Genomic DNA, 26,173 nt, shown 5'->3' with positions numbered 1-26,173 from the left:
ACCATGAGTTTGAGGCCATCCTGAGTCTACATAGTGAATTCCAGGTCAGCCTGGGCTCCAGTGAGATCCTACCTGTGGTGGGGGGGGGGGGGGCGGGGCGAACCTGACCCACAGAAACTGAAAAGGGATGGGATGGCTGTAGTTTAAGCTGCTGAATTTTAGAGTAGTTATGCAGTATAAATTGAACCATCACTGTGGCCAAATGCCTGGCAGAAACAACTGAAGGGAGGTATGTTATTTTGACTCATGGTTTCAAGGATGTCAGTTCATCCTAGATGTAGTAGGTTAGAGCAGCTCCACCCATGGGTCCAGGAGCAGGAGGTGGTAACTTGGTCACACGGTGGCAGACCAGGAAGCAGAGCAAGCAGCTGGAGCCAGGAAGGAATGACCTTCAAAGCTCCACCCTTGATGACCTTTTGGGAGCCAGGCCCTCCCTCCTAAAGGCTCCACTGCCACCTGAAATAGCATCACCTGATGGAGAACAAGAGTTCAAAGCATGGCAGGGCCTGGGTGATAACTCAGTACTTGCCCCATAAGCAGAAAGGCCTGAGTTTGATCCCAAGTATACCCATAAATGCTGGGCATGGTGACACATGTCCGTATTCTTACACTATGCATACTGTATTCTATACCTCCTTGAGGAGGTCGAGATAGGAGGATCCTTTGGGACTTGCTGGCCAGCCAGTCTAGCCAAATCAGGGAGTTCCAGGCCAATAAGAGACCCTGTCTCAAAAAAAAAAAAAAAAAGTGGATGAAAGTCAGGTGTGGTGGCACACACCTTTAATCCCAGCACTCAGAAGGCAGAGGTAGGAGGATCTCTGTGAGCCTGAAGCCAGCCTGTAAACAGAATGAGTTCTAGGTCAGCCTGGGCTAGAGTGAGACCCTACCTCAAAATTTTAAAAGGCTGGGGAGATGGTTCAGCGGTTATGACACTTGCTTGCAAACCCAAAGGACCTGGGTTTGATTCCTCAGTACCCACGCAAAGTCAGATGCACAAAATGTCACATGACTTTAATGCCAGCACTTGTGAGGCAGAAGTAGGAAGATCACTGTGAGTTTGGGGCAGCCTGAGACTACATAGTGAATTCCAGGTCGGCCTGGGCTAGAGTAAGACCCTAGCTCAAAAAAAAAAAAAAAAAACAGGGCTGAAGAGATGGCTTAGCAGTTAAGGAGTTTGCTTACAAAACCTAACAACCAGAGTTCAGTTGCCCAGTATCCACATAGAGTCAGATCCACAAAGTGGCACATACATCTGGAGTTTTTTTTTTTTTTTTTTTATTTGAGTACAACAGACACAGAGAGAAAGACAGATAGAGGGAGAGAGAGAGAATGGGCGCGCCAGGGCTTCCAGCCTCTGCAAACAAACTCCAGACGCGTGCGCCCCCTTGTGCATCTGGCTAACGTGGGACCTGGGGAACCGAGCCTCGAACCGGGGTCCTTAGGCTTCACAGGCAAGCGCTTAACCGCTAAGCCATCTCTCCAGCCCCATCTGGAGTTTTTTTACAGCTGCTGGAGACCCTGTCATGCCTATTTTCTCTGTCTGTCTCTCTTCTCTCAATCTCTGTTTGCAATTAAATAAGTAAAAATATTTTTTTTAATTTTTTATTTATTTATTTGAGAGCGACAGACACAGAGAGAAAGACAGATAGAGGGAGAGAGAGAGAATGGGCACACCAGGGCTTCCAGCCTCTGCAAACGAACTCCAGATGCGTGTGCCCCCTTGTGCATCTGGCTAACGAGGGACCTGGGGAACCGAGCCTGGAACCGGAGTCCTTAGGCTTCACAGGCAAGCGCTTAACCGCTAAGCCATCTCTCCAGCCCTAAAAATATACTTTAAAAATAAAAATAAAGGTACAAGCATGGTGGCACATGCCTTTAATCCCAGCACTCAGGAGGCAGAAGTAGGAGGATCACCATGAGTTCGAGGCCACCCTGAGACTACATAGTGAATTCCAGGTCAGCCTGAGCTAGACTGAGACCCTACCTCGAAAGAATCAAAAAATAAATAAAGAAAGAAAAATAAAGAAAATTAAAACAAAAAGGGGGGCTGAAGAGATGGCTTAGTGGTTTAGGTGCTTGCCTGTGAAGCATAAGGACACAGAATCACCATGTAGCCAGATGCACATGGTGGTACATATGTCTGGAGTTCGTTTGCAGTAGCTGGAGGCCCTGGCATACCTGTTACCCCCTCTGATCTCCACACATGTGCGCACACACACATGAGCACACATACATACATGCATGTAAACCACACACAGACACATTCAAAAAAAAGTTCAAACCATGAGCTTTTGGGAGAATTTAGGTAACAAACCATCACATATAGCAACAGATAAGCAGAGTAGAGGGTCATTCTCTTGCCCTGACCCCTAAGGTGACCATATCTCCCAGTTAACATAGGATAGAGCACAGCTGGCACTTTTTACCTGGCACAATTATTGAACCCTTTGTCTCCTCAACATGCCCCAGTGTGGGTGGTAAACCATACAGTCACTCTCAGATTGCCCAAACTGTCCCCTTCACAATCCGGAAGGAAGAAACACAGGAGACACCTTGCACACAGAGCTCAAGAAACTGAGATGCTGGGCTGGAGAGATGGCTCAGCGACTAAAGGCGCTTGCTTGCAAAGCCTGACAACCTGGGTTCAATTCCCAAGTACCACATAACGCTAGGTGCTCAAAGTAGTGCATGTACCTGAAGTTCATTTGCAGTGGCAAGAGGTTTTGGCAAACCACCCCAACCACTCTCTTTCAGCTTGCAAAATAAATAAAAATATTAAAAAGAAAGAAACTGATGCTACCTTCTAGATCTTCTACTCTACAAATGAGCATTATTTCTTGAACTCTCTATGTGTGGTGGGGTGGAAGGAGGAAGAGGAAAGAGGGTAACAAAGGATGAGCGTGATAAGCATTTTAGAAATGCTTTATTGAAACCATTACTTTCTACAATTGATGCAGACTAGTCTTAAAAGATTGAGGGGGGAGGGCATAATTTTTGAGGTAGGATGTCACTCTAGCCCAGGCTGGCCTTGGACTCACAGTGATCCTCTGCCTCTGCCTCTGCCTCCCAAGTGCTGGGATTAAAGCAAGAGCCAAGCACAGTTGCCGCCCCAGCACCTGCATGCCTGAGGAAGGAGGCGCAGGACAAGCTCAAAGAACACTTTCCTCCACTAACCAGGTATCTGTGGGACCAACAGGACAACTGCTATGCAAATGTCACTCCACCAGAACCCCAGCGTTCCCCTTTTCCACTTGACTGCAGTCCCTCCGTCTTTCCCATGGGAAAATTCTGGAACTGCTGCTGACATCACAGTGTCGAGAGGGTCTGAGGAGGTAAAAGGAAGAAGGGAGCCACACAGCCTGGTGACACACACCTTTAATCCTGGTACTCAGGAGGCAGAGACAGGACTGCCATGTGTTCAAGGCTGTCCTTAGACTACAGAGTGAATTCCAAGTCAATCTAGGCTACTGCGAGATCCTACCTTGGGGTGGGGAGAGGGACTTTTTTTCTTCTTTTTTTTTTGGTTTTGGTTTCTCAAGGTAGGGTTTCACTCTGGCTCAGGCTGATCTGGAATTCACTATGTAGTCTCAGGGTGGCCTCGAACTCACGGCGATCCTCCTACCTCTGCCTCCTGAGTGCTGGGATTAAAGGCGTGCGCCACCACGCCTGGCTTCAGAGAAATATTTTTAATGCTGGGTGTGGTGGTGCACGCCTTTGATCCCAGTGCTGGAAGGTGTTATACAAGCTGCTGGGGAAGAAAAGTCAACAGTGTAAGCCACTAGTGAACCCTGAGATGGACACAACCAAATATCCCGGCAAGATGTGCCCACAGGTGCAGGACTGGCATTGCATCACTGCTCTCTGATTGGATTTGAAGCCCCCTCTATGGGAATTGGTGCCTGGTACTGAAACTCCAGTCAAAAGCCTATGTGCAGGGAGGCCACAGGTTCTAGGAGGGAAGCTACTACTGTGGCTGGGAGATGGCAGACATGCACAGCATTGATGTAGGCACTGGCAAATTGCATGTTCTCTGGCAAATGATCCCCCACCCATGCTCATGCAAGCAACTCTAATTAAACTCCATGGGTTACGCACACAAGGGGGGAAAAGACATCAAAGTAGACGAGGGACTAGATAAAAGAAGGGTTTCAGCCGGGCGTGGTGGCACAGGCCCTTACTCCCAGCACTCGGGAGGTAGAGATGGGAGGATCGCTACGACTAACTACACAATGAATTCCAGGTCAGTCTGAGCTAGAGGAAGACCCTACCTTGAAAAAGAAAGGAGGAGCAAGAGGGAGAGGAGGAGGGCTTCGGTGGAAGGAGGATAGGGAGTGGGCTGAAGAAGGCAATAGGAAGAGGTTATACTCAAAATAATTATATACACGTATAAAAATTAAAAGCAGACTCTGGGGCTGGAGAGATGGCTTAGCGGTTAAGCGCCTGCCTGTGAAGCCTAAGGACCCCGGTTCAAGGCTCGGTTCCCCAGGTCCCATGTTAGCCAGATGCACAAGGGGGCGCACGAGTCTGGAGTTCGTTTGCAGAGGCTGGAAGCCCTGGCATGCCCATTCTCCCTCTCCCCCTCTATCTGTCTTTCTCTCTGTGTCTGTCGCTCTCAAATAAATAAATACATAATTTTTTTAAAAAAAAAAAAAAGCAGACTCTGAAGGCTTTGGGTCTGTGAAACACTTCTTTTGCACACTCTGGAATAAAGCCACCCAACAGGGTGACTAAGAATCATAGAACCGCAGAATCTGGGGCAAGAAAGTGGGAAAACCAGTGAGGGAACAAGCCCACTGAAGCCCTCCAATCCAGGCCCTTCTTTTTTTTTTATTTTTTTGTTCATTTTTATTTATTTATTTGAGAGTGACAGACAGAGAAAGAGGCAGACAGAGAGAGAATGAGCGCGCCATGGCCTCCAGCCGCTGCAAACAAACTTCAGACGCACGTGCCCCCTTGTGCATCTGGCTAACGTGGGTCCTGGGGAATCGAGCCTCAAACCGGGGTCGTTCGGCTTCACAGGCAAGCGCTTAACCGCTAAGCCATCTCTCCAGCCCCAGGCCCTTCTTGATTGGGGTGAGCAGAGATGGGGTGTCTGGACTAAAACCAGGGAAAGATGACCTAACAGAGTCTACGGCAGACTGCGTGAGGGCCATAGTGAGAGAAAAGCTGTGACCTGAGCAGGTCAGCAGCAATGCCTCTCCTTTACAATTTTGAACACAGTCCGATTTCCTATTGATTCTTCTTTTTAAGACCAGATCTTGCTATGCAGTCCAGGCTGGTTTCAGACTTGCAGTGATCCTCCTACCTCAATCTCCTGGGTGCTGCTATTACAAGTGTGCGACACCACACCCAGCTGCTATTACACCTAGTTGTGCCAACATTACCAGATCACCAGAGCTCTCTCCCTCCTCCCATCTGGCCATGCTCAGTCTAGGTCCAGGATTCTGGAAACCTATCATGTGATGGTGACTGAAGATTGCTCTGGGCAGACAGAATGTCACCTTACCCAGCCCCCACACCTCAGCACATCAGTTTCCTTTCTCTTCTTCCTGTAATGCTTAAAACTATCTCCCTGGCATTCTCATTCTCTCTCTCCCTGTCGCTCTCTCTCTTGCTCTCTCATCTCCTCCCTCCACCATGTAAACAATTCTACTGCCACTTCCTAAGTGCTTGGCCCCTGTCCCAGGCATCAATTAATTAAAATATGAATGAATCATTCAAACAAAAGAACAAATGAATCGATGGATGGGTGGACGCCTATCTTTGGCAGTTTTATGTGTGCCCCTTTTCCTTTGGTCTCAGGCTGTAACTCTGCTACTTGGATACATTCTCATCTATAAAACAGGATGAGGGGCTGGAGAGATGGCTTAGTAAAGACATTTGCCTGCAAAGCCTAAGAACCCAGGTTCAATTCCTCAGGACCCATAGAAACTAGATGCACAGGTGACGCATGTGTCTGGATTTCATTTGCAGACTGGAGGCCCTGGCATGCCCATTCTCTCTTTCTCTCCCTCCCTCCCTCCCTCTCTCTCTCTCTCTCTCTCATAAATAAATATTTTCAAAAACAGGATGAGAAGCTGGGGAGATGGCTCAGTGGTTAAAGGCACTTGCTTGCAAAGCCTACCTCTGACATTCAATTCCCCACCACCTACGTACAGGCAAATGCAAAGTGGCTCAGGGATCTGCGATCCTAATACATCTACAAAGGAAGGCAGAGCCAGATCTGAACTTCTGGGACCACCGAGTCTGATGTGCAGTGGCAAGAGATCCCGTCTGAAAGGTGGAGTACAGAGAAACCTTGATGTTGTCCTATGATTTTCACGCATGGGCTGTGGCACACATGCCCATACATAATATATACACATACATGCACATAGCCATTGTACAAGATGGTTTCGATAGTTTTTATTTGAGAGAGAGTATGCCATGGCCTCCAGCCACTGTAAACGAACTCCAGACGCATGCCCCACCTTGTGCATCTGGCTTACGTGGGTCCTGGGGAATCAAACCTGGGTCCTTAGGCTTTGCAAGCAAGCACCTTAACCACTAGGCCACATCTCCATCCCACAAGATGATTTTGAAAGTAGAATACAGACTCAGGCAAGTCATGAATGTGAATGTGATGTGGAAACAGAAAGGAACTCCTAATGACAAGTTTGGCAACCAGGTCCCAGAAACAAAAATTAGGGAAACTAAAGCCAGACATGGTGGCACATGCCTTCAATTCCAGCACTTGGGAGGCAGAGGTAGGAGGACTGCCGTGAGTTCAAGGCTACCCTGAGGCTACATAGTGAATTTCAGGTCAGCCTGGGCTAGAGTGAGACTCTACCTCGAAAAATAAATTTAAAAAAACCAAAAACTGAAGAGCAGATATTGGGAAAGAACTTCCAGAAACAGGTGTCACTATCGACACTCTCATTTTACAGGTGAATAAGCAGGTTTCAAGAGGTCAAATTACTTGTCCAAGTTCACCTACCAGGTATCCACAGTTATGACCAGAAAGTGGAAGGTACTGTCACATTTATTTTTACCACATATCTCCAGTTTATAGAAAAGAAAAATAAGGCTGAAGAAAACAGCTAGGAAATGGCAGAGCCCAGATATCCCATGTATTCAAGAACAGATGAATTTTCCAGCAAATGGGACAGCTGGGAAGCTGACAAGGATATCCAGAGAGTAAGCAGACAGGACCTGGGATTTAAATAAAAGCCCCTCTCCTCCCATGTTTTACCTTCTACAGCACTCAGGACTCAGCAGGGCAGGATGGTTGAGAGGATGCACTGTCACCCTCTGCAGGAAATACGGCTTCCAGGGTGGCCAGATCAGAGTCATATATGTCAGTTAAAACTCCAGGGCTGGAGAGATGGCTTAGCAGTTAAGCGCTTGCCTGTGAAGCCTAAGGACCCAGGTTCAAGGCTCGATTCCCCAGGACCCACGTTAGCCACATGCACAAGGGGGTACACGCATCTGGAGTTCGATTTGCAGTGGCTGGAAGTCCTGGCGTGCCCATTCTCTCTATCTCCCTCTTCTCTCTCTGTCTGTTGCTCTCAAATCAATAAAAAAATTTATAAAAAATGCAGACTCTGCCTTTAATCCCAGCACTTAGAAGGCAGAGGGAGGAGGATCGCTGTGAGTTCGAGACCACCCTAAGACTACATAGTGAATTCCACATCAGCCTGAACTAGAGTGAGATCCTACCTCGAAAAAAAAAGAAAAAAAATGCAGACTCCTGGAGATGGCCCAACGGTTAAAGGTACTTGCTTGCAAAGCCTGCCTGCTGGGCTCCATTTCGTATAGCCAGCTGCAGTTCATTTGCAGCGGCAGGAGGCCCTGGCGTGGCCGACGGTACTACAAATAGAGAAAGAAAATGCAGACTCCTGGACTCCAGCTTGGATAGATCAGGCTTGACTATCAATCTACAAAAGTGAGAACAGGGGTCGACATTTTCAAAGATACTTTTTAATATTTATTTTACTTATTTGAGAGAGAAAGAGAGAATGGGCGTGCCAAGGTCTTCAGCCACTGTAAGACGAACTTCAGACGCAAGCGCCACCTTGTGCATCTGGTTTACGTGGGCCCTGGGGAATCGAACCTGGGTCCTCTGGCTTCGCAGACAAACGCCTTAGCCACTAAGCCCACTCCAGACCGACTTGACTTTTTTTTAAGTTAAGAGATCCAGAAATCTCTGTCGGATAACTGGACCTGTGGGATGAGATTGTGAACCCTGGAGGTCACCCCAAAACTAGCAGCCTGGACCACGCAGGTCATTTGACAGCCGGCCTCGCCGGGAGAGACCCTGGGACACCTCCATGACCAGGCACTGGCGGGCAAGGACTGCGAGGCACGGCGGGAGGGAGAGGGGCCGCGAGGCATCACGGGGCCCAGCGGGGCCGCCAGCCGCTCCCCGCCACAAACCGCCTGCACCTAGCAGCGCCGCCACGTTTCCATCCCGAACGCCGCCTCTGGGTGTCCCCAGATGTCGTCTGGACGTCATCAGCCCTCGCGCCTCGGCGCCGCGGAGGCAATGGAAGACGTCCAGCCAAAAGCGGTGACGAACTTCCGGCACCGTCCTCGCTTTACGGCTCGCACGTTTCTCCGAGGAAGCGGGAGGGCGGTTTACGACGGCGCCGGTCGCGTTTACGGCGCCGGCCCTTGCGCGCGCATGTTCCCTCCTTGCCTGGGTCCTGGAAGCGCGACTGGAATTGGCGTCCCCTGGCCAGGCCATCTGTTGCCATCTGGGCCGGCGGAGGCCTCTGCAGGTGAGCGGCGTGTTTCGTAGGGTCCCACGGACCTTTGGCGCCAGCTTGGGACAGGCCTGGCTTCGGGGGGCTCCCGGAAGAGACAGCTCTCTCGTCCCCTCCTGCCGTCGCTGCCCCTCCGCTGGGCGGGGCAGGAACCTGCCTTCGATGGCCCCAGAGCCGGTCAGTGTGGATGCCTCGTCGTAGGTCTCGCTCAGCGGCCTCGGACTTGGCCAGCTTGATTGTCTCACCCTAGCTGAGTAACAAGGTGGTCTCTTCCAAAGTTGGTCGCAGCCTCCTTTCCGAGTGGGGTGTGGGGGCTCCAAGCTGAGCAGCCTTGAGCCCTTGCTCTGAGTTCTCAGTGGACGGCTGAGAGGAGCGGATCCCCTCTCTGACCTGAAGCCTACCCCAGAGATCCGTCGCTGGGTCCGTGGTGTGCAGTCTTCCACTCCGTCCTGTGGCCTAAGACAGCTGTCAAGGCGTTTTCTCCTGCTGGTCCCATTCGGTGCCGCTCGTGCTGAAGCCAAAGACGTTACACCCGTGTCCTTTCACAGGGACACTGCATATCAAGCCTTGGACCTTGTTCCATGTTGAATTTAAGACTGGCGCCTCTCGAGACAATCTGATTGTGTTGTTTAGGAGTTGTCTTAAAACTCTGCTGCCCACTGTGGTGTAGTGCAACGGAGGCCAGGCTTAGGCCGACAGCCCTGGAAATCAAAATGTTTTGACATAACATGATGGGCAGATCAACCACTTGAGTTGGCTGGATTTCAGATTTTTATCTCGACAGTGACCGTGTGGAGGAGTGTCCAGGAAATGTGTTATTTCATGTGAATTGTTTGTGGACCGCTTCCCGCCTCTTGTCTGCCGACACCTTAGCTTAAGTTCACACTTGGAGATGATGCTCTGTGGTTTTTGTCCTCTTGCTGTCACCTAAATGTCATCCATAGTCTCCCTGGGGCCTAGCAGTGAGATGTTACTGAACTCCCTCACGCCTGCTCTTCGATGGCTCTCCAGCCTTTGGGAGCTACTTGGGTTGTGCTTCCAGTGGCATTGTCAGGGGCTGCTGTGGATCGTCAGTGTGGGGCTTTGATAGGATAGATCAGGACACCTCTAGAGCTTTAGCCTTTACCCTCCCGAAAGGAACTGGAGAGTTGCGGACTGGATTCCAAAACCATGCTGCCTGGCTTTAAAGCATCCATCACCCAGCCTTGCACCTTCAGTTTCTTCATTATGCTATACCTTCACTTTTTTTTTTTTTGGAAAGTTTTTTATTTTTATTATTTAATTGAAAGCAACAGACAGAGAGGGAAAGAGGCAGGTAGATAGAGAATGGGCACACCAGGGCCTTCAGCCACTGCAAACGAACTTCAGATGCGTGCACCCCCTTGTGCATCTGGCTTACGTGGGTCCTGGGGAATAGAGCCTCAAACCGGGGTCCTTAGGCTTCACAGTTCACAGGCGAGCACTTAACTGGTAAGCCATATGCCTTCATTTTCGTACAAGGAAAATGGGGACAGTAGTGGCCCTTACCCCTTGAGATTGTTCGGTTAATGAGTTTATGCACTATGAGCACTAAGAGCAATGTCCTGGTGCACATAATGTGTATGGATATTTGACATTCTGCCACCTAAGGCCTAAAGCTTATGATGACAATTGCCACCTTGGTGGGGCTTTTGCCTGCCTGTATCCACTTGTCTTCACACAGGGTTTCAGGGGAGAGTTAAAGGTGTTTTGTTGTTGTTTTCCTAAAGCACTGTGTGCTCCAATGTGTTTTCGTAAGTGTAAACAGTAGTTGTATGAAAATTTACAAGTGGAATTTTCCTGCTGGTAGCTAGTAAGACTTGTGACAGTGATGTTATGATACAGTGTCCAAGGATGAAGGAAGTTTATTGTTTGCTTCCATGATGTTTCTAAGAGAAATTACTTACTACACTTGAAAAATGTTACAATGTTTCTGTTTCTGCCAAGCATGGTGGTGCATGCCTTTAATCCCAGCACTTGGGAGGCAAAGGTAGGAAGATCGCTGTGAGTTTGAGGCCAGCCTGAGACTACATAGTGAATTCCAGGTCAGCCTGGGATAGAGTGAGACCCTGGGGCGGGGGGGGAGGGGGTTTACTATGTTACATGAAATCTATGAGAAGCTATTATCTTATGTAGCCGCGGAGAAAGGAAAAACTGCTAAGTAGGCCCTGGCGCCCCATGGAGTATAAAGTCTAGAGGCTTCCTCATCTCAGAAATGTTCGTTAAGGGCGGTTAAGCGCTTGCCTGTGAAGCCTAAGGACCCCGGTTCGAGGCTCGGTTCCCCAGGTCCCACGTTAGCCAGATGCACAAGGGGGCGCATGCGTCTGGAGTTTGTTTGCAGAGGCTGGAGGCCCTGGCGCGCCCATTCTCTCTTTCTCCCTCTTTCTGTCTTTCTCTCTGTGTCTGTCGCTCTCAAATAAGTAAATAAAATTAAAAAAAAAAAAAAGAAATGTTCGTTAAAAGCCAGGCATGGTCATGCACACCTTTAATCCCAGCACTTGGGAGGTAGAGGTAGGAGGATCACCATGAGTTCGAAGCCACCCTGAGAATATAGAGTGAATCCCAGGTCAGCCTGGACTAGAGAAAGACCCTATCTTGAAAGGGTGGGGAGGTAGGTTAGCAAGAAAAGGGGTCTATCATGGAATTAATGAAACACTAAAATGTCACAAGAGGGCTGGAGAGATGACTCAGCAGTTAAGGGACTTACCTGTAAAGCTTGATGACCCAGGTTCACTTCCCCAGTACTCATATAAAGCCAGATACACAAGGTGGCACATGCATCTGGAGTTCATTTGCAGCAGCTGGAGGCCCTGGCATGCCCATCTTCTATGTCTGTCTTTCTCCTCTCTATCTCTCTGTGCTTGCAAATAAATAAGTATATTTTTAAGCTGCCCATGACGGCACACACCTTTATTCCCAGCACTGGGGAGACTTAAGTATGTGAATCTGGGTGAGTTTGAGGCTAACCTGGGCTACAGCAAGACCCTACCTCAAAAAATATTTTAAAAATAAAGAAAGAAAAGAATCATTTACCAAAAAGCATTGTTAGTAGTCGCTCAAGAGTTGAGAATTCTGCTTTGTATACTGTTTTATTTTGGAGATAGAATCTCTGTTAGACCTGGAACTCATTGTGTAGTCCAGGTTAGCCTTCAGCTCACAGCAAGACTTACACCTCAGCCCCACAAGTGCTTCGATTATAAAAGTTTTTGCATTTATGTCTGTTTACTCCATATGGAGGCTACATTGCACTTACTGGCCTTTCTTCATAAACCTACTTGCGTGGCTTGTTTTTCAGGTTGTAGAAGATGGCAAAGTTCATGACTCCTGTGATCCAGGACAACCCCTCGGGCTGGGGTCCCTGTGCTGTACCCGAACAGTTTCGGGATATGCCCTACCAGCCTTTCAGCAAAGGAGACCGGCTCGGAAAGGTACTGGCCCTCTGGAGTAGGGGCTTCTCCTCCACGAGTCCCTGTTTCCATTTTATTCTCACAAAAACATGGGTCCTTGGTTTCCTTTGGGAACACCACCTGAGGAAGCCATTAGCCCCCAAAAGTAATCAGCGGGCTGGGTGCTCTGGGGCATCGAGGGCCACTTCTGATGCCTTTCCTCGCTGCTGGGTTTCTGGATCGTGACTGTGTTCTCTCTCTCTCCATTGCTCCTCACAGGTTGCAGACTGGACAGGTGCCACGTACCAAGATAAGAGATACACAAGTAAGTGCGCTTCACTGTGCTGCCCAGGTCAGGGTCCGGGAGGGCTTTTCTAGCAACTTCTTTCCAAAAGCCATCTAGAAAAGGAAGAAATGAGGTGGTAATTTCTCGGGCTGTGTTCTGTACTCTAAATGCTAACCACCATTCTGGAAATAGTCCCTGAAGTTAGGCTGCACATCAAAGAGGTCTGGACCACTATGGTGGGCATAGTTGCTAGAGACCCTCTCTAAAACAGTGTATCAAGCATGTTGCCAATTGCATTCTACTGCATGGAACTTGCTGAGCCCCTGAAGCCAGTCAGTAGAGTCTGGGCGTTGAGCACTGGTTTTAAGATTGTGGTGAGGAAAAGAGGCTTTCCTTGGTGCCAGGTAGAGGGTTGGAAGTGTCTGCCTGGATACTAAGTTAAGACAGCTGAGCTGAGATGCTGAGTTCAGCAAGAGAGTATGTCGTGTTCCATGGGCCATGTCTGTCTTGCGCCACGGCCATGGGAAGGTGGTGTGTGTGTGACCTGAGTTCTTGAAATTCGAACGTGTATATGAACCACCTGAGGGAGGGCCAGGTTGAAATGCAAACTTGCATTTAGTAGGTCTGGGCTGGGGCAGCACGTCTCTGTACACATGGGCTCCCGGTACCACGCTTGAAAGAGCAAGGCTTCAGACATGCAGCCTGTAGGGAGCAGTTACTACACCTGTCACCTCTGCCTACAGACAAGTACTCCTCTCAGTTTGGAGGTGGAAGCCAGTATGCTTATTTCCACGAGGAGGATGAAACTAGCTTCCAGTTGGTGGATACGGCACGCACACAGAAGACTGCCTACCAGCGGAACCGGATGAGATTTGCACAGGTAGCCAGGAGCCAGCCGGCTGACCAGCTTGCAGCTCATCCTGCTGGGACCACATGCTGCTCAGCAGCTGCCTCAGCAACGCTAGTGTCTCAGTTCTCCAGTACATCCTGGGGGCCGTTCAGTGAGAAGTTATATCAAATAAACTTGTACTAGGTCCAAGGGTGCATGTAAATAAACCAGGTGTTGTGGCTCACACCTTTAATCCCAAGACTTGGGGGGCAGAAGTAGAAGAATCACCATGAGTTCAAGGGCAGCCTGAGAATACAGAGTGAATTCCAGGTCAGCCTGGGCTGGAGCAAGATCTACCTGGGGGAGGGGGGGTGTTGAGGTTAAGGGGCTGGAAAGATGGCTTACCAGATAAAGGCATTTGCTTGCAAAGTCTGCGAGCCCAGTTTGGTTCCCAAGCCAGACACAAAAAGTGGCCTGAGCATCTGGGGTTGGTTTCCAGTGATGAGAGGCCCTGATGCTAGTACACACACATATGCAAAAAACTTTTTTTTTTTTTTTTGAGGTAGATCTCACTTCAACCCAGGCTGACCTGGAATTGACTGTGTCATCTCAGGGTGGCCTCAAACTCTAGGCAATCATCCTACCTCTGGCTCCCAAGTGCTGGGATTAAAGGCATGCACCAACATGCCTAGTTAAATTTTTTGTTGTTGTTGTTTGTTTGGGGGGGGGTTGCTGTTTTTGGAGGTAGGGTCTCACTCCAGCCCAGAATGACCTAAAACTCACTATGTAGTCTCAGGCCAGCCTTGAACTCACAGTGATCCTCTTACCTCTGCCTCCCGAGCGCTGGGATTAAAAGTGTGCAATACACACCCAGCTAAAATTATTTTTTAAATATAAGTTTTTAAAGTTTGTGGTTCCCAGTAGTTCAGGGGTCATGTGCGTGCGTTGAGAATGGGTGCTCATGCTGGAGATCTATGCCTCCCTTAATTGCCACATGCAGACTTTATTGAGTTGATGGTCCAGTCAGGCAGCATCCTAAAGAGGCAAACTCAGCAACTCCAATAAAACCAGTAAACCCTTCAATGGGAGTGTAAGCTGGCTATAGCACTGCCTCACGTGAGCCCTCAGACTGGATGCTAACAAGTAAAGGCACAAAGTGAGGTGGGGACTTAAGGTTTTACACCCTAAACTTGCTCTCCCTTTTGCCTGTTGTAAGCCAAGTCTCTGGAGGTTGATAAAACTGTTTCTGTCTGTTTCCAGCGGAACCTCCGCAGAGACAAAGACCGAAGGAACATGGTGCAGTTCAACCTACAGACGCTGCCTAAGAGTGCCAAGCAGAAAGAGAGGTGAGAGCCCCTGCCTGGCCAAGCAAGGCACCCTTTCCAGGTGAGCTGTGCCCAGGAATGGACTGGCCAGAGCAGGAGAGTGGCTGACTTCCTCTCCATTCGAAAGAACCCAAAGTTTGTGACCTTCCAGCCTGTCAGTGTCCGAGGCAGATGCTGTCCAGGAAGGTGACTTGCTGTGGTGGACACATGGACGGGCAACAGGCAGATGAGGAGGGACTGAAGCCTCCCGAGCTTCATTGGGGTCCCAGCCCCGGGCAGGCCCAGAGCTGAGAACAGTAGCTACCACACTTCTGCTGGGACTGCCATGGCCAGTCACTGGGGTGAAGTCCACCTGGTCAGTACTGAAGGGCTAGCATCCCCAGTGTGCACCCACGTGGTCTTCTTCACTAAGCGCCGAAAGCTGGGCAGATTCTGCCTTCTGAAGAAGCCCTGACTGCAAGGTCTCTGAGCTCACAGCATTCTGTCTTTCAGAGAGCGCATTCGCCTGCAGAAAAAATTCCAAAAGCAATTTGGAGTGAGGCAGAAATGGGACCAAAAATCACAGGTAGCGTATCTACACCAGAATTCCATTGGGAATTTGGTCTGGTTTGTTACTGTGTTATTGAGGTACAATTCATATAGTGTGTAACTGAACGGTTTCTAGTCTCCTCACTGACCATTTTCATCATTCTGAAAAGAAACCTTGTATCCATAGCAGTCATCTCAAGATGTTCTCCCCGGTCCTAGGCAATAGCTAACCTTTTTTCTCTGGATTTTCCTGAACTGAATGCATCACATACATCAAATCAATACGTGATCTTTTGTGTGGCAAATGTTTTCAAGGTCCATTTTTACACACCATGTATTAGTACAGTTTTTCCTTGACATTTGCCAAGAGTTGGTTCCAGCGTCCCCCAAAGAGAACAGAATTTATAGGTGTTGAACTTCACTTACATAAAATAGTATAGTGTTTGCATAAGGTTTATATACGTCCCCTCTTATACTTTAAATCCTATCTAGATTATTTATACAGGTTAGGTATCACATACCCAAACTGTTTGGGACCAGAAGTTCATTAGATTTGGAGGGATTTGTTTTGTTTTTCCTTCACATTCTGGAATAGACTATTGTTGAAGCATCCCTAGTCCCAAACTCTAAAATGAGAATGGCTTTATGTTAATTCAGCTTCAGGTTTAGATATTTCAGATGGAGATGCTAAACCTATAATGGCTAATGTAAACATGAAGTAAATGAGTTTATTCTGCATGGTTGATATTGAGTATTCATGTACCTTTTCCCCTCAATTTAGCCCTCCTATTTGGGAATTCTTAAGAAAGGGTCTCAAAGTACAGAGCTAGCCTTGAAGTCCGTGTGTGGCCACAGTTGTCCTTGAACTTGTGGTCTTCCTGTGTCTGTACCCTCAGCACTGCCATGCCCACTTCTCTTTGTGTTTCTCACTGCATTGCGCAGGACTGTCCACGTGCCCAGTACCCCAGGTGTGTTCAGTCTGTAGGTATGAAACCTGCAAATCTGGAGGGCCAGCTGGACTTGACTCCTTTTGATTGCCAAGTAGTATTTCTTAGTGTAGTTGTGCTGCATTGTTTAGCCAGTCACTGGTGAATGGACATTGGAGTCATGTCCACATTCGCACTGTTGGGAATGCGGCTGCTGTGTTTGTGGGAGCATTGTGAAAAGAGTAGGTGTTGAGCAAAAGTGAAGTCATGGCTGCAACCCTATATTTGATCCCCAGCACCAAAAAAGAAAAAGAAAAGAAAGTTATAGTACAATTGAAGAAGTCGCTTGGCTGCTTGCTGTATTCAAAAGAAAAAAAATAACGGGCTGGAAAGATGGCTCAGCGGTTAATGTGCTTGCCTGCAAAGCCTAAGGACCCAAGTTCACTTCCCCAGTACCCATGTAAAACCAGATGCACTTGTGGCACACGCGTCTGAAATTCATTTGCAGCAGCAAGAAGCCCTGACGCACCCATTGCTCACTTACTCTATGCCTGCCTCTTCCTCTCTCTCTCTCTCATTAATTTTTTTAAAAAGGAACACAAATACTTAATGCTCTAAGAATTATAAAACAGCTATTACATATGCCCTGAGTGACATCCTTGCCCTTCAGTGGAATTCCATATATTTGGAATTCCTAAGCTCTTCAGTCCTAGACCATAGGTTCTTAGGGGTCATGGCTTCTATCAGCACCATGGACTGAAGAGATGGCTCAGCAGTCAAAGGCACTTGCTTGCAAAGCCTGGTGCTCTGGGTTCAGTTCCTCAGTCAGTACCCATGTAAAGCCAGATACACAAGTTGGCACATATATCTAGAGTTCATTTTCAGTGGCAAGAAGCCCTGGAACATCCATTCTGTGTCTATCCACCCACCCATCCCCACTTGCAAGTAAATAAGAAAAAAATTTCCAAAAGAAACTCCCTATGGGGCTGCAGAGATAGTTCATTGGTTAAGGCACTTGCCTTCAAAGCTCAGTTATTTCCCCGGTACCCATGGAAAGTCAGATGCCCTAAGTGGTGCACGCGTCTGAAGTTCATTAGTAGTGGCTACTAAAGGCCCTAGCACACCCATTTATATTCTCTGTCTCCCTCCCTCTGCATGCAAATAAATAAAATGCATTAAATTAAAACTCTCTGTGTGGGCTGGAGAGATGGCTTAGCGGTTAACCGCTTGCCTGTGAAGCCTAAGGACCCCGGTTCGAGGCTCAGTTCCCCAGGTCCCACATTAGCCAGATGCACAAGGGGGCGCACGCGTCTGGAGTTCGTTTGCACAGGCTGGAAGCCCTGGCGCGCCCATTCTCTCTCTCTCCCTCTGTCTTTCTCTCTGTGTCTGTCACTCTCAAATAAATAAATAAAAAATTTAAAAAATATATTTAAAAAAAGTAATTTTAAAAAAATAAAAAAAATAAAAAACTCTCTGTGTGTTACCTATCTTTTGCTTAAATTTATTTGGATTGTAAATTTTTCTCCCCTGATGATTTTCCTCTGCAGAAACCCCGAGACTCTTCGGTTGAAGTTCGTAGTGACTGGGAGGTAAAGGAGGAGATGGACTTTCCCCAGCTGATGAAGATGCGCTACTTGGAGGTGTCGGAGCCCCAGGACATGTGAGTGGCAAGGCTCTGCGCACAGCCCACTGCCTGCTGTGCCCCAGCAGTCCCAAAGGCAACTTGCAACCACTTACACAACACATTGCCCAGGATTTAGGAACCAAGACCCTGGGAAAGGCAGAAAGAAGGTGGCACCTCAGCTTTCTTGCAGCTCCCTGGCATCCTGAGCAAGGGACAGGAAAATTTACCTCATCTAGCTCCTGTGGCAGAAAGAAATCTACTTTTTTTTAATATTGCTATTATTGTTTTCTATAATCTACAGTCTTTTTTAAAATGTTTACTTTTATTTATTTGAGAGAGAGAGAACGGGTAATCCAGGGCCTCCATCTGCTGTAAATGAACTCCAAACACATGCACCACCTTGTGCATCTGGCTTATGTGGGTCCTAGGGAATCGAACTTGGGTCCTTAGACTTTGCAGGCAAGTGCCCTATCCACAAAGCCATCTCTCCAGCCCTATAATCTAGTCTTTTAAAAATTATTTGTGTGAGAGAGAGATGGTGTGCCAGGGCCTCTTGCCTCTGCAAACACCTTTAACTACTGAGCTGTCTCCCCAGCCCTGAAATCTGGTATTATTAAAGTCCTGAGTTCTTCCAGCTCCTGGCATCTTCACAGAAACATAGTAGATTAATCTTAAAGCATTTTGGACTGAAATAGGCCCCACAGTTCTTCAGAACTCTGCTTGTACTGACATTTCATGGAACCCCTTACCCCAGAGAACAGGCATGTACAGCTAGCTAACTCAGTGGGGAGCCAGAGGTCAACCCACCTGGGCACCTCCATGATTGGGCATTGCCTAGCTGGCCTCAGTCTCCCTGTCTAAAGTGTGGCAGTTGGGCTGGGAATGTGTCTCAGTGAATAGTGCCAGTTTAGCATGCCTGAAGCCTTGATTTCAGCTTGGCATGATGATGCATGTCTGGAATCTCAGCACTTCAAGCTCATCCTCGATTGCATAACAAAATGAGGCCAGCCTGAGTTAACATGAGACCATGTCCCCAAGTATGTAAAGAAAGTAAAATGGGGAGGTTACTGTGGGCGAGTTAGGTTCTCTGAGCTATAACAGGAGCTAGGTAGACAGGGAAGTAAGCCACCATTAAAGATTTTCTCCTGTTCAGATGATTTTTCCATATTTTTTTATATGTTAGACTTCTAGATAAGACTTTTTTGAGACATTGTCTTCCTATGGTGCTGAGGCCGGCCTCCAACTTGGCATTTTCCTGCTTCAGGCTCCCTAGGGCTGCAATTTTAGGCAGGCACCATCATATCTGGCTAAATAAGACTTGTTTCTGCTGCTTCAAAAAGGCCAGGTGTGGTGGCACATACCTTTAATCCCAACACTGCGGGAGGCTGAGGTAGGAGGATATCAGTGAATTTGAGTCCAGCCTGGTCTACAGTGCATTCCAAGTCAGCTTGGGCTACAGTGAGACCTCCTTCAAGAAAAAAAGAAAGAACAGGGCTGGAGAGATGGCTTAGCAGTTTAAGGCACTTGCCTGCAAAGCCTGAGGGCCCAGGTTTGATTCCCCAGTACCCATGTGAGCCAGATGCCCATGGTGGCACGTGCGTCTGGAGTTTGTTTGCAGTGGCTGGAGGCCCTGGTGTGCCCATTCTCTCTCTATCTATCTACCTCTCTCTCTCTTTAATAAATAAATAAAATTATAAAAGAAAAAGGAAGAACAAAAGGACAGAGGGAGGGACATTTCCAACCATGCGCGCTTGCTTTTCTTCCCTCAGTGAGTGCTGTGGGGCGCTGGAGTACTATGACAAGGCCTTCGACCGCATCACCACACGCAGCGAGAAGCCTCTGCGGAGTATCAAGCGCATCTTCCACACTGTCACCACCACTGATGACCCCGTCATCCGGAAGGTGTGTGTCCCTCAGAGTCTAATCTGCAGGGTAGATTCAGGACCACCTCATGGACATGAAAGCTTGTGGGTGCTCAAATACCTAATATAAAGTGGCACAGAGCTTGCATGACCATCCTCCCACATCCTCCTATACCCGTTAAAGCATCTCGAAGTTACTCATAAAACTAGACACTGTGTAAATAAGTAACTACGACAGAAATAGTCGTTAGACCATACTCTACGAATGAGGAGGAGGAGAACAGCATGTATCAGGGTGGACACGACGTTTTTGTGAGCACGTCTGTCTGCACAGTGAAGTCTGGGTCACACGCCAGGCAGTGAAAGTGAAGGCTGTTTGCCGAGTGGACATAAATGTGCCCAGTGCAGCTCTGCCAGCCAACTGGCTTTGTCACTCTGCAGCCTGAGCTTGCTTCTCCCCAGAGAGAAGGCACGCTGAGCACAGAACACTTGGGCAGCTAAGAAAGCACTGGAAAGCGCTTGGCCAGAATCTAGCCAGTGCAGCGTGGCGGGCGCTTCCCTGCAGCCCACCACAGTGGGTGGCTGGTTTGATGCACAGGCCACAGGTCCTTTCTGCCCATGTGACCTCAGCACAAACATGCACTCTCTCTCTCCTTGCAGCTGGCAAAAACACAGGGCAATGTGTTTGCCACTGATGCCATCCTGGCCACACTGATGAGCTGCACCCGCTCTGTGTACTCGTGGGACATTGTCGTGCAGAGAGTCGGGTCCAAGCTCTTCTTTGACAAGAGGGACAACTCCGACTTTGGTAAGCAGCCTGTCTGGTGTTGGCTGGTGGCTGGTTCAGAGCAGTTCCCTGCCCTGAGAATAGGGGGGAAGTGGTCTGTCTTCCCCAAGGGCGTCGACAGCACCCACCGTCCCTCGGGCTTCCTGCAGTCCTGACTGAAGGACGGCCTGTGGCTGCTCAGTGGCCGTTGCTCATTTGTAAAGCGCGTTCTTGTCCTGCCTCCTGCTGTCTCTCAGTTCTTCAGTGTTTGCTTAATACTCCTCTTTAAATTGGTCCTGCTGCTTTTCATTTCTGTGTTTCTAAAGGGAAAAGCTGCATATGCATGTCTTTTATAACATACTCTTGAGTATATGCACACTGTGAGTGGACCTGAATCACTAAAAATGACAGCATGAAACAAAGCATTTAATCTTGACATGAACTCATCCTCCTTGTGAAAAAGCTAACGGCCAGGCATGGTGCACACTTTTAGTCCCAGCTCTTGGGAGGCAGGAGGACTGCTGTGAGTTCAAAGCCAGTCTGGGACTACAGAGTGATCCTGGAAACCACCACCCCTCAAAAGAAAAACAGCTAAAACGCATTCTTTTGAGAAATCTAAAAAGATTGAAAGGTCATTAAGGAGCAGCCGCACCCCCACCACTACTGTCACACCTGAGAGAACCCCCACTTCTGCCCTTACAGATCTTCTGACCGTGAGCGAGACCGCCAACGAGCCCCCTCAGGATGAAGGCAGCTCCTTCAACTCGCCCCGCAACCTGGCCATGGAGGCCACCTACATCAACCACAACTTCTCCCAGCAGTGCTTGAGGATGGTGAGCCCCGACCGTGTCCCACTAGCCTGTTGCCAGCGAGTGTCTGCCCTGTGCTGGGATGGAGTGGGGGTGCCCTTCCCTGTAGCCGAGGGTACAGCAGGTTGTGAGGTCAGGACCGTGAATCATACGTAGACCCACCACTGGTGAGCCGTGTGCAGACGTGTTGTGGAGATAGCTCCCGTTCTTCCAGTTCTGGAACGTGCACCCTTCTGCCCTGGGGACGCAGCAGTGATACCTTGTGTCAGCAGACTGCTGTGAAGAAGGGAGGGAGGGAATGGCGGCTTACTTGTTGGGATCTGTTGGATGCTAGAGGTGAAATAGGTGTAAGCACAGCCCAGAGCCCCCTCAGGTACCCTAGAAACCCAGCTAGGACTATAACAGGCAGTGCTGGGTCAGGCTGACTGATCCTTGGACTGCTTCCTTACAGCTTTGTCTTCTTTTTCTTTCTTCAGGGGAAGGAAAGATACAATTTCCCCAACCCAAACCCGTTTGTGGAAGATGACATGGATAAGAATGAAATCGCCTCTGTCGCTTACCGGTATGTCAGCTGTGCTGGGAGTGCGGCCACATGAGAGTGGGTTCTGCCTGGGCCCTGGCTGGGGTGTCCCACCTGAAGCAGAGCATGGCTGTGACCAGTGAGTTCTCTCCCTGCAGGTACCGCAGGTGGAAACTTGGAGACGACATTGACCTTATTGTCCGCTGTGAGCATGATGGTGTCATGACGGGAGCCAATGGGGAAGTGTCCTTCATCAACATCAAGACGCTGAACGAGTGGGATTCCAGGGTGAGGTACCACCGAGTCTGGTCCCCACTGCACTATGGGAGCTCCATCTTTTCTCCATCAGTGTCTAAAGGGCCGCCGCTGAGGGCCTTTGTCTTGGCAGTTTTTTCTCTACTCGGCTCTCGCTGGCAGAGTAGAGCAAGCATTGTCTTCAGTGCTTCCTAGACAAGCACTGTGAGCACCTAGTGGCGCCTCCCATTGCTGTGCCTGTTTCCACTTCTCAGCCCTCCCCGTTGCTCTGCACCACACGTTCCTGCCCCTTCACATGGTGTCCTTGGTGACCCCCATGCGCAGAGCCTTCTCCTAGGGCAGTCCCCTGTGTTAAGGACTTCTTTCTCCCTTACATTAGTGTTCTCGAGCTTCATGACAAATGGAAAAATTTTCAGTAGCTTGAAGTCTCCATTAACTCAGTTATGTAGGGCAAAAGCCCAGCATATTATGGCTTGGTTCTCTGTCCAGGAGCTCAGAAGGGGAAACTTAGAGTGTAGGGAGAACCAAGTTCTGTCCCAAAAATCCTTTTTTTTGGGGGGGGGGGGCCTCGAACTCACAGCAGTCCTCCTACCTCTGCCTCCCGAGTGCTGGGATTAAAGGTGTGCACCACCACACCCGGCTGTCCCAGAAATCCTTGAAAAATCCCCTTTTGAAGTTCACTGTAGATGCTGGCAAGGTTTGGGTCTTTGCACTGGTGCATATAGGGTCCTCGTTCTTTGCCACCAGTCCACTGAGGACCTCCCAGTTCCTGGGAGCTGCCTCACTCCTTGGCACATGTAGGTCTGTGCCTTTGAGAAGCCAGCAGCAGCCCAAGTCCTTCCCTCCCTGTTTCAGGTCCCCTCCTTCCTGTCTGACTTTTGTTACAGCTGCAGGGACCCTTTTGGCACACTAGGTAGCATCACAGGCATGGCATTTTACCATAGGCACAGGCTGTGCCACAGTGAAGGGAGTCGCTGTCAGAGCAAGCTCACAGCGCACTGTCTCTGGCCTCATCTTCACACTCCACAGGCTCACCCATGCCTTTCTCCAGAGTCCTCGCTGTGGCTTCACTGCCTCAGTTTTGCCTTCTCACTTTACCCCACTCGCCAGCATCTTCCCACCCTGCTCCAGGACCCTATTCTGTGTACCTGTCATTTGATGAAGTTTAGAGGGAAACACAGAAACTTTTGAAATAATATTCCTATGTAATTTGGACATAGCTGCTTAACAAAGCCTGTGGTCAGGCTCTCAGAGTCATGCTGTGTGGAGGGGCTGTTGTGCAAGGAGATGACCATGCCTTTGTCTTTGTGGTGATGGCAGTCTTGGCTCTGACAGTATGCCCTTCCTCGCTTCCTAGTGTGCCCTTGTCTGCCAGAGGAATGCCTGCAGGCTTGTGTGGGAGGTGCTGCCCTTGCTTTGATAACTGGCTCTTCCTTCGGCAGCATTGTAATGGCGTGGACTGGCGCCAGAAGCTGGACTCTCAGCGTGGGGCCGTCATTGCCACCGAGCTGAAGAACAACAGCTACAAGCTGGCCCGGTGGACCTGCTGTGCTTTGCTGGCTGGGTCTGAGTACCTCAAGCTCGGGTGAGATTCCTGTGCCGGAGCTAAGTGCTCAAATGGGGCTTGGGAGGAATAGGGGACAAGGGCTAGCTGAACTGACACTTGACCCCAAGCATTGCTGTCCCTCTTTCTCTGCTACCCTGCCTGGCCACCCATCTGCCCCTCTGTCACAGTTATGTGTCTCGGTACCACGTGAAGGATTCTTCACGCCACGTTATCCTGGGCACGCAGCAGTTCAAGCCCAATGAGTTCGCCAGCCAGATCAACCTAAGTGTGGAAAACGCTTGGGGCATCCTGCGCTGCGTGATCGACATCTGCATGAAACTGGAGGAGGGCAAGTACCTCATCCTCAAGGACCCCAACAAGCAGGTCATCCGCGTCTACAGCCTGCCCGACGGCACCTTTAGCTCTGAAGAAGATGAGGAAGATGAAGAGGAGGAGGAAGAAGAGGAAGAAGGTGGGCAGCAGGGCTAGAACAGTGGTCACCTTTTACCTTGGCAACACTAAGCGAGAAGTCCCCAGGAATAAATTTGGGATGGGAGAGAATGCGGGCTTGAGAAGCTCCTGCAGGGGCTGGTCTAGAGGAAGCAAGGCCACTCCAGTTAGTTATGCCTCCTGAAAGCTATCTCGCTAGCTGGTGATTCAGGAAGTTGCTCAACCCCAAGTGTCTGGGAGGCTCAGCTTCTGGGTGGAGACCTTAGACACCCAAGTTAACCAAGTTTCAGAAAGGAAAGGGTGCATCATGTCATGCCATGTGGCGAGACTGACTTCTCTTATTGTGTCTTTCAGAGGAAGAAAGTTGATGGAACCCACCAAGCAGGCAAGGCAGGGCGGCCTAAGTGATTCCACCAAAGCTGGGTCTCTGGTGCTTAGTGCACCTTCTGTGCTCCTGCCTGGCGTGTTCCAGCCGAAATAAAGTTGAAAGTCCTTTGGTCTGTTCCCCCGCCTGTGCCTCCATCCAGTCTGGCTGCTGTTTCTCTACTCGGCCCCATGGTTTGCTAACTCTGAGATCTCTATTGCCGGTGGAGGCTGGAAGCCCTGGAGTGTCTTGAACCCTCTGAAGTAATCCTTTCATTGGTAGGCGTTGGTTTTGAGCTTCCTTGGGTGTCCATGTGCTAGCCAGCTGTGCACTGGACTTGGCTGTGCCCTCGGAGCAGTCTTCCAGAAGCATCAGAAGTCTCTAGTAGGAAATGGAGTGGGGCAAGGCTTCGTGAAGACTGCTGCAGAGGGTTCAAGGGCGCTCCTCTGAGTGGTGATTCTAATGCTTTGTACGTGGTTTGCTAGGTTGGCTTGGGTCAGTGACAGCATCGCAAGTCAGTGCCCACAAAGCAGTGCAGCAAAGTGAGAATTCTCCTTAGTGGTTCTGTTCTGGACGCTGAAATAATTACCCTAACTGGGTGTTACCCAAGCTTTCCATAAACACCTCCCCTGAGCCACCACAGAACGAGTGTGGGTGAGGTAATGCTGTCATGTAGATGAGGAGAGTTGCACTACCAGAGGGTTTTTTTTGTTTTTGTTGAGGTAGGGTCTCATTCTAGCCCAGGCTGATCTGGAATTCACTATGTAGTCTCAGAGTGGCCTCAAATTCACAGTGGTCCTCCTACCTCTGCTGGGATTGAAGGCATGTGCCACCACACCAGTTTTAATTAACATAATTGAACCTTGGAAAAGTCGGTGGCAGGTGGGGAGGGGGCTCAGCGGATAAAGCCTTTGCTGCACAAGCCCAAAGTTCAAAGCCAAGAGCTGGAGCCCCAGCGCTGGAGAGGGAGACGGGGTAGCTAATGTCTGTGGGTCAGTGAGCTCTACATGCAGTGAGGCACTGTCTTGGAGAAGGAAGATGGGCGGACGTCAGCCCCTGGCTTCCATGTGGGCACACACGAAAGGTTTACTCTCGACGAAAGGTCTGCGGGACTATTAGAAAGCTAGGTGTTTTGGGCTCTTGAAATTGCCTCACACTTTAGCCCACCAAGGTTGGTCTCAATCCTCCCTCAGCCTTTGAGTGCTGGAATTAAGGGATAAGGCACCACACCTGGCTCTGAACAACATACAGAAATATAGTGACAAGTGCTATGGAGCTTCAGGAGAGGACCAGAATCCAAATTTCCTCTTGGCAAGCACGTCATGGCCCAGTCCGGCGGCATGAATGAGAGCAAGCAAGTCGGTTCTTGCCAGGCTCACTTGAAAACACCATCTGCTTCTGTGTGGACTACCTGATCCACGGCCAGAAACTGACCACCCGCAATCCAGGGGCAGCCCAGTTTCCGGTACCAGACCCTAGCCCACTTCCAACTACACATCCTTCAGGCTTCTACTTCCCTCTGGTGCCCTCATGGCCTTCACAGTGGAGAACAGCCATCCCTGCAATGTTGCCCGAGCTGACTGCAGAGTTGCTGTGCTGGCTGATATCTCCATAATAGCTACAAAAGACAAGTTTGTGCCCCAAGGGGGGTTTCTCGTGTCCATTCAGCCTGAGAAGGAAACACCGCATCCCTTGGCATATTCTTTAACCTGGGAGGACCAGGAAATGAAAAATAACTCGTCAAGCAAAAACGTTCCCTGAGGAACAGCTTTGCCGGGGTCCACCTTGCTCTCAGGTTACTGTCTTTCTGCTGGGGTGAATCTTAATGGCCAGGTGTCAAGTCACCTCTGGGAAGCCAGCAGCGATCTTGGTCACATCATGCTGCTTGCACTAGGCTTCAATTCCAGGATCCTTTTTGTTTGTTTTTGATTTTCT

At 49.4% G+C, this 26,173-nt stretch overlaps 1 protein-coding gene across 1 annotated transcript; it reads left to right on the top strand.

Moving 5' to 3' along the window:
• The first annotated feature begins 8,635 nt into the window (after positions 1–8,635).
• On the top strand, positions 8,636–24,378 carry Eif3d (eukaryotic translation initiation factor 3 subunit D). The gene is made up of 15 exons (XM_004650583.2): positions 8,636–8,759; positions 12,058–12,190; positions 12,428–12,473; positions 13,178–13,314; positions 14,524–14,609; positions 15,081–15,153; positions 17,590–17,702; positions 19,436–19,568; positions 20,189–20,336; positions 20,997–21,127; positions 21,580–21,665; positions 21,782–21,911; positions 23,321–23,463; positions 23,613–23,896; positions 24,229–24,378. Exons 2-15 carry the CDS (start codon positions 12,068–12,070, stop codon positions 24,240–24,242), a joined length of 1,647 nt encoding a protein of 548 aa, XP_004650640.2. The 5' UTR covers positions 8,636–8,759; positions 12,058–12,067; the 3' UTR covers positions 24,243–24,378.
• Positions 24,379–26,173: the final 1,795 nt, after the last annotated feature.

The sequence above is a fragment of the Jaculus jaculus genome, chromosome 6 (assembly GCF_020740685.1).
Source record: "Jaculus jaculus isolate mJacJac1 chromosome 6, mJacJac1.mat.Y.cur, whole genome shotgun sequence".
Lineage (NCBI taxonomy): Eukaryota > Metazoa > Chordata > Mammalia > Rodentia > Dipodidae > Jaculus > Jaculus jaculus.
Note: the sequence above shows the minus strand (reverse complement) of the source record. Positions and strands in the feature narration are given on the sequence as shown.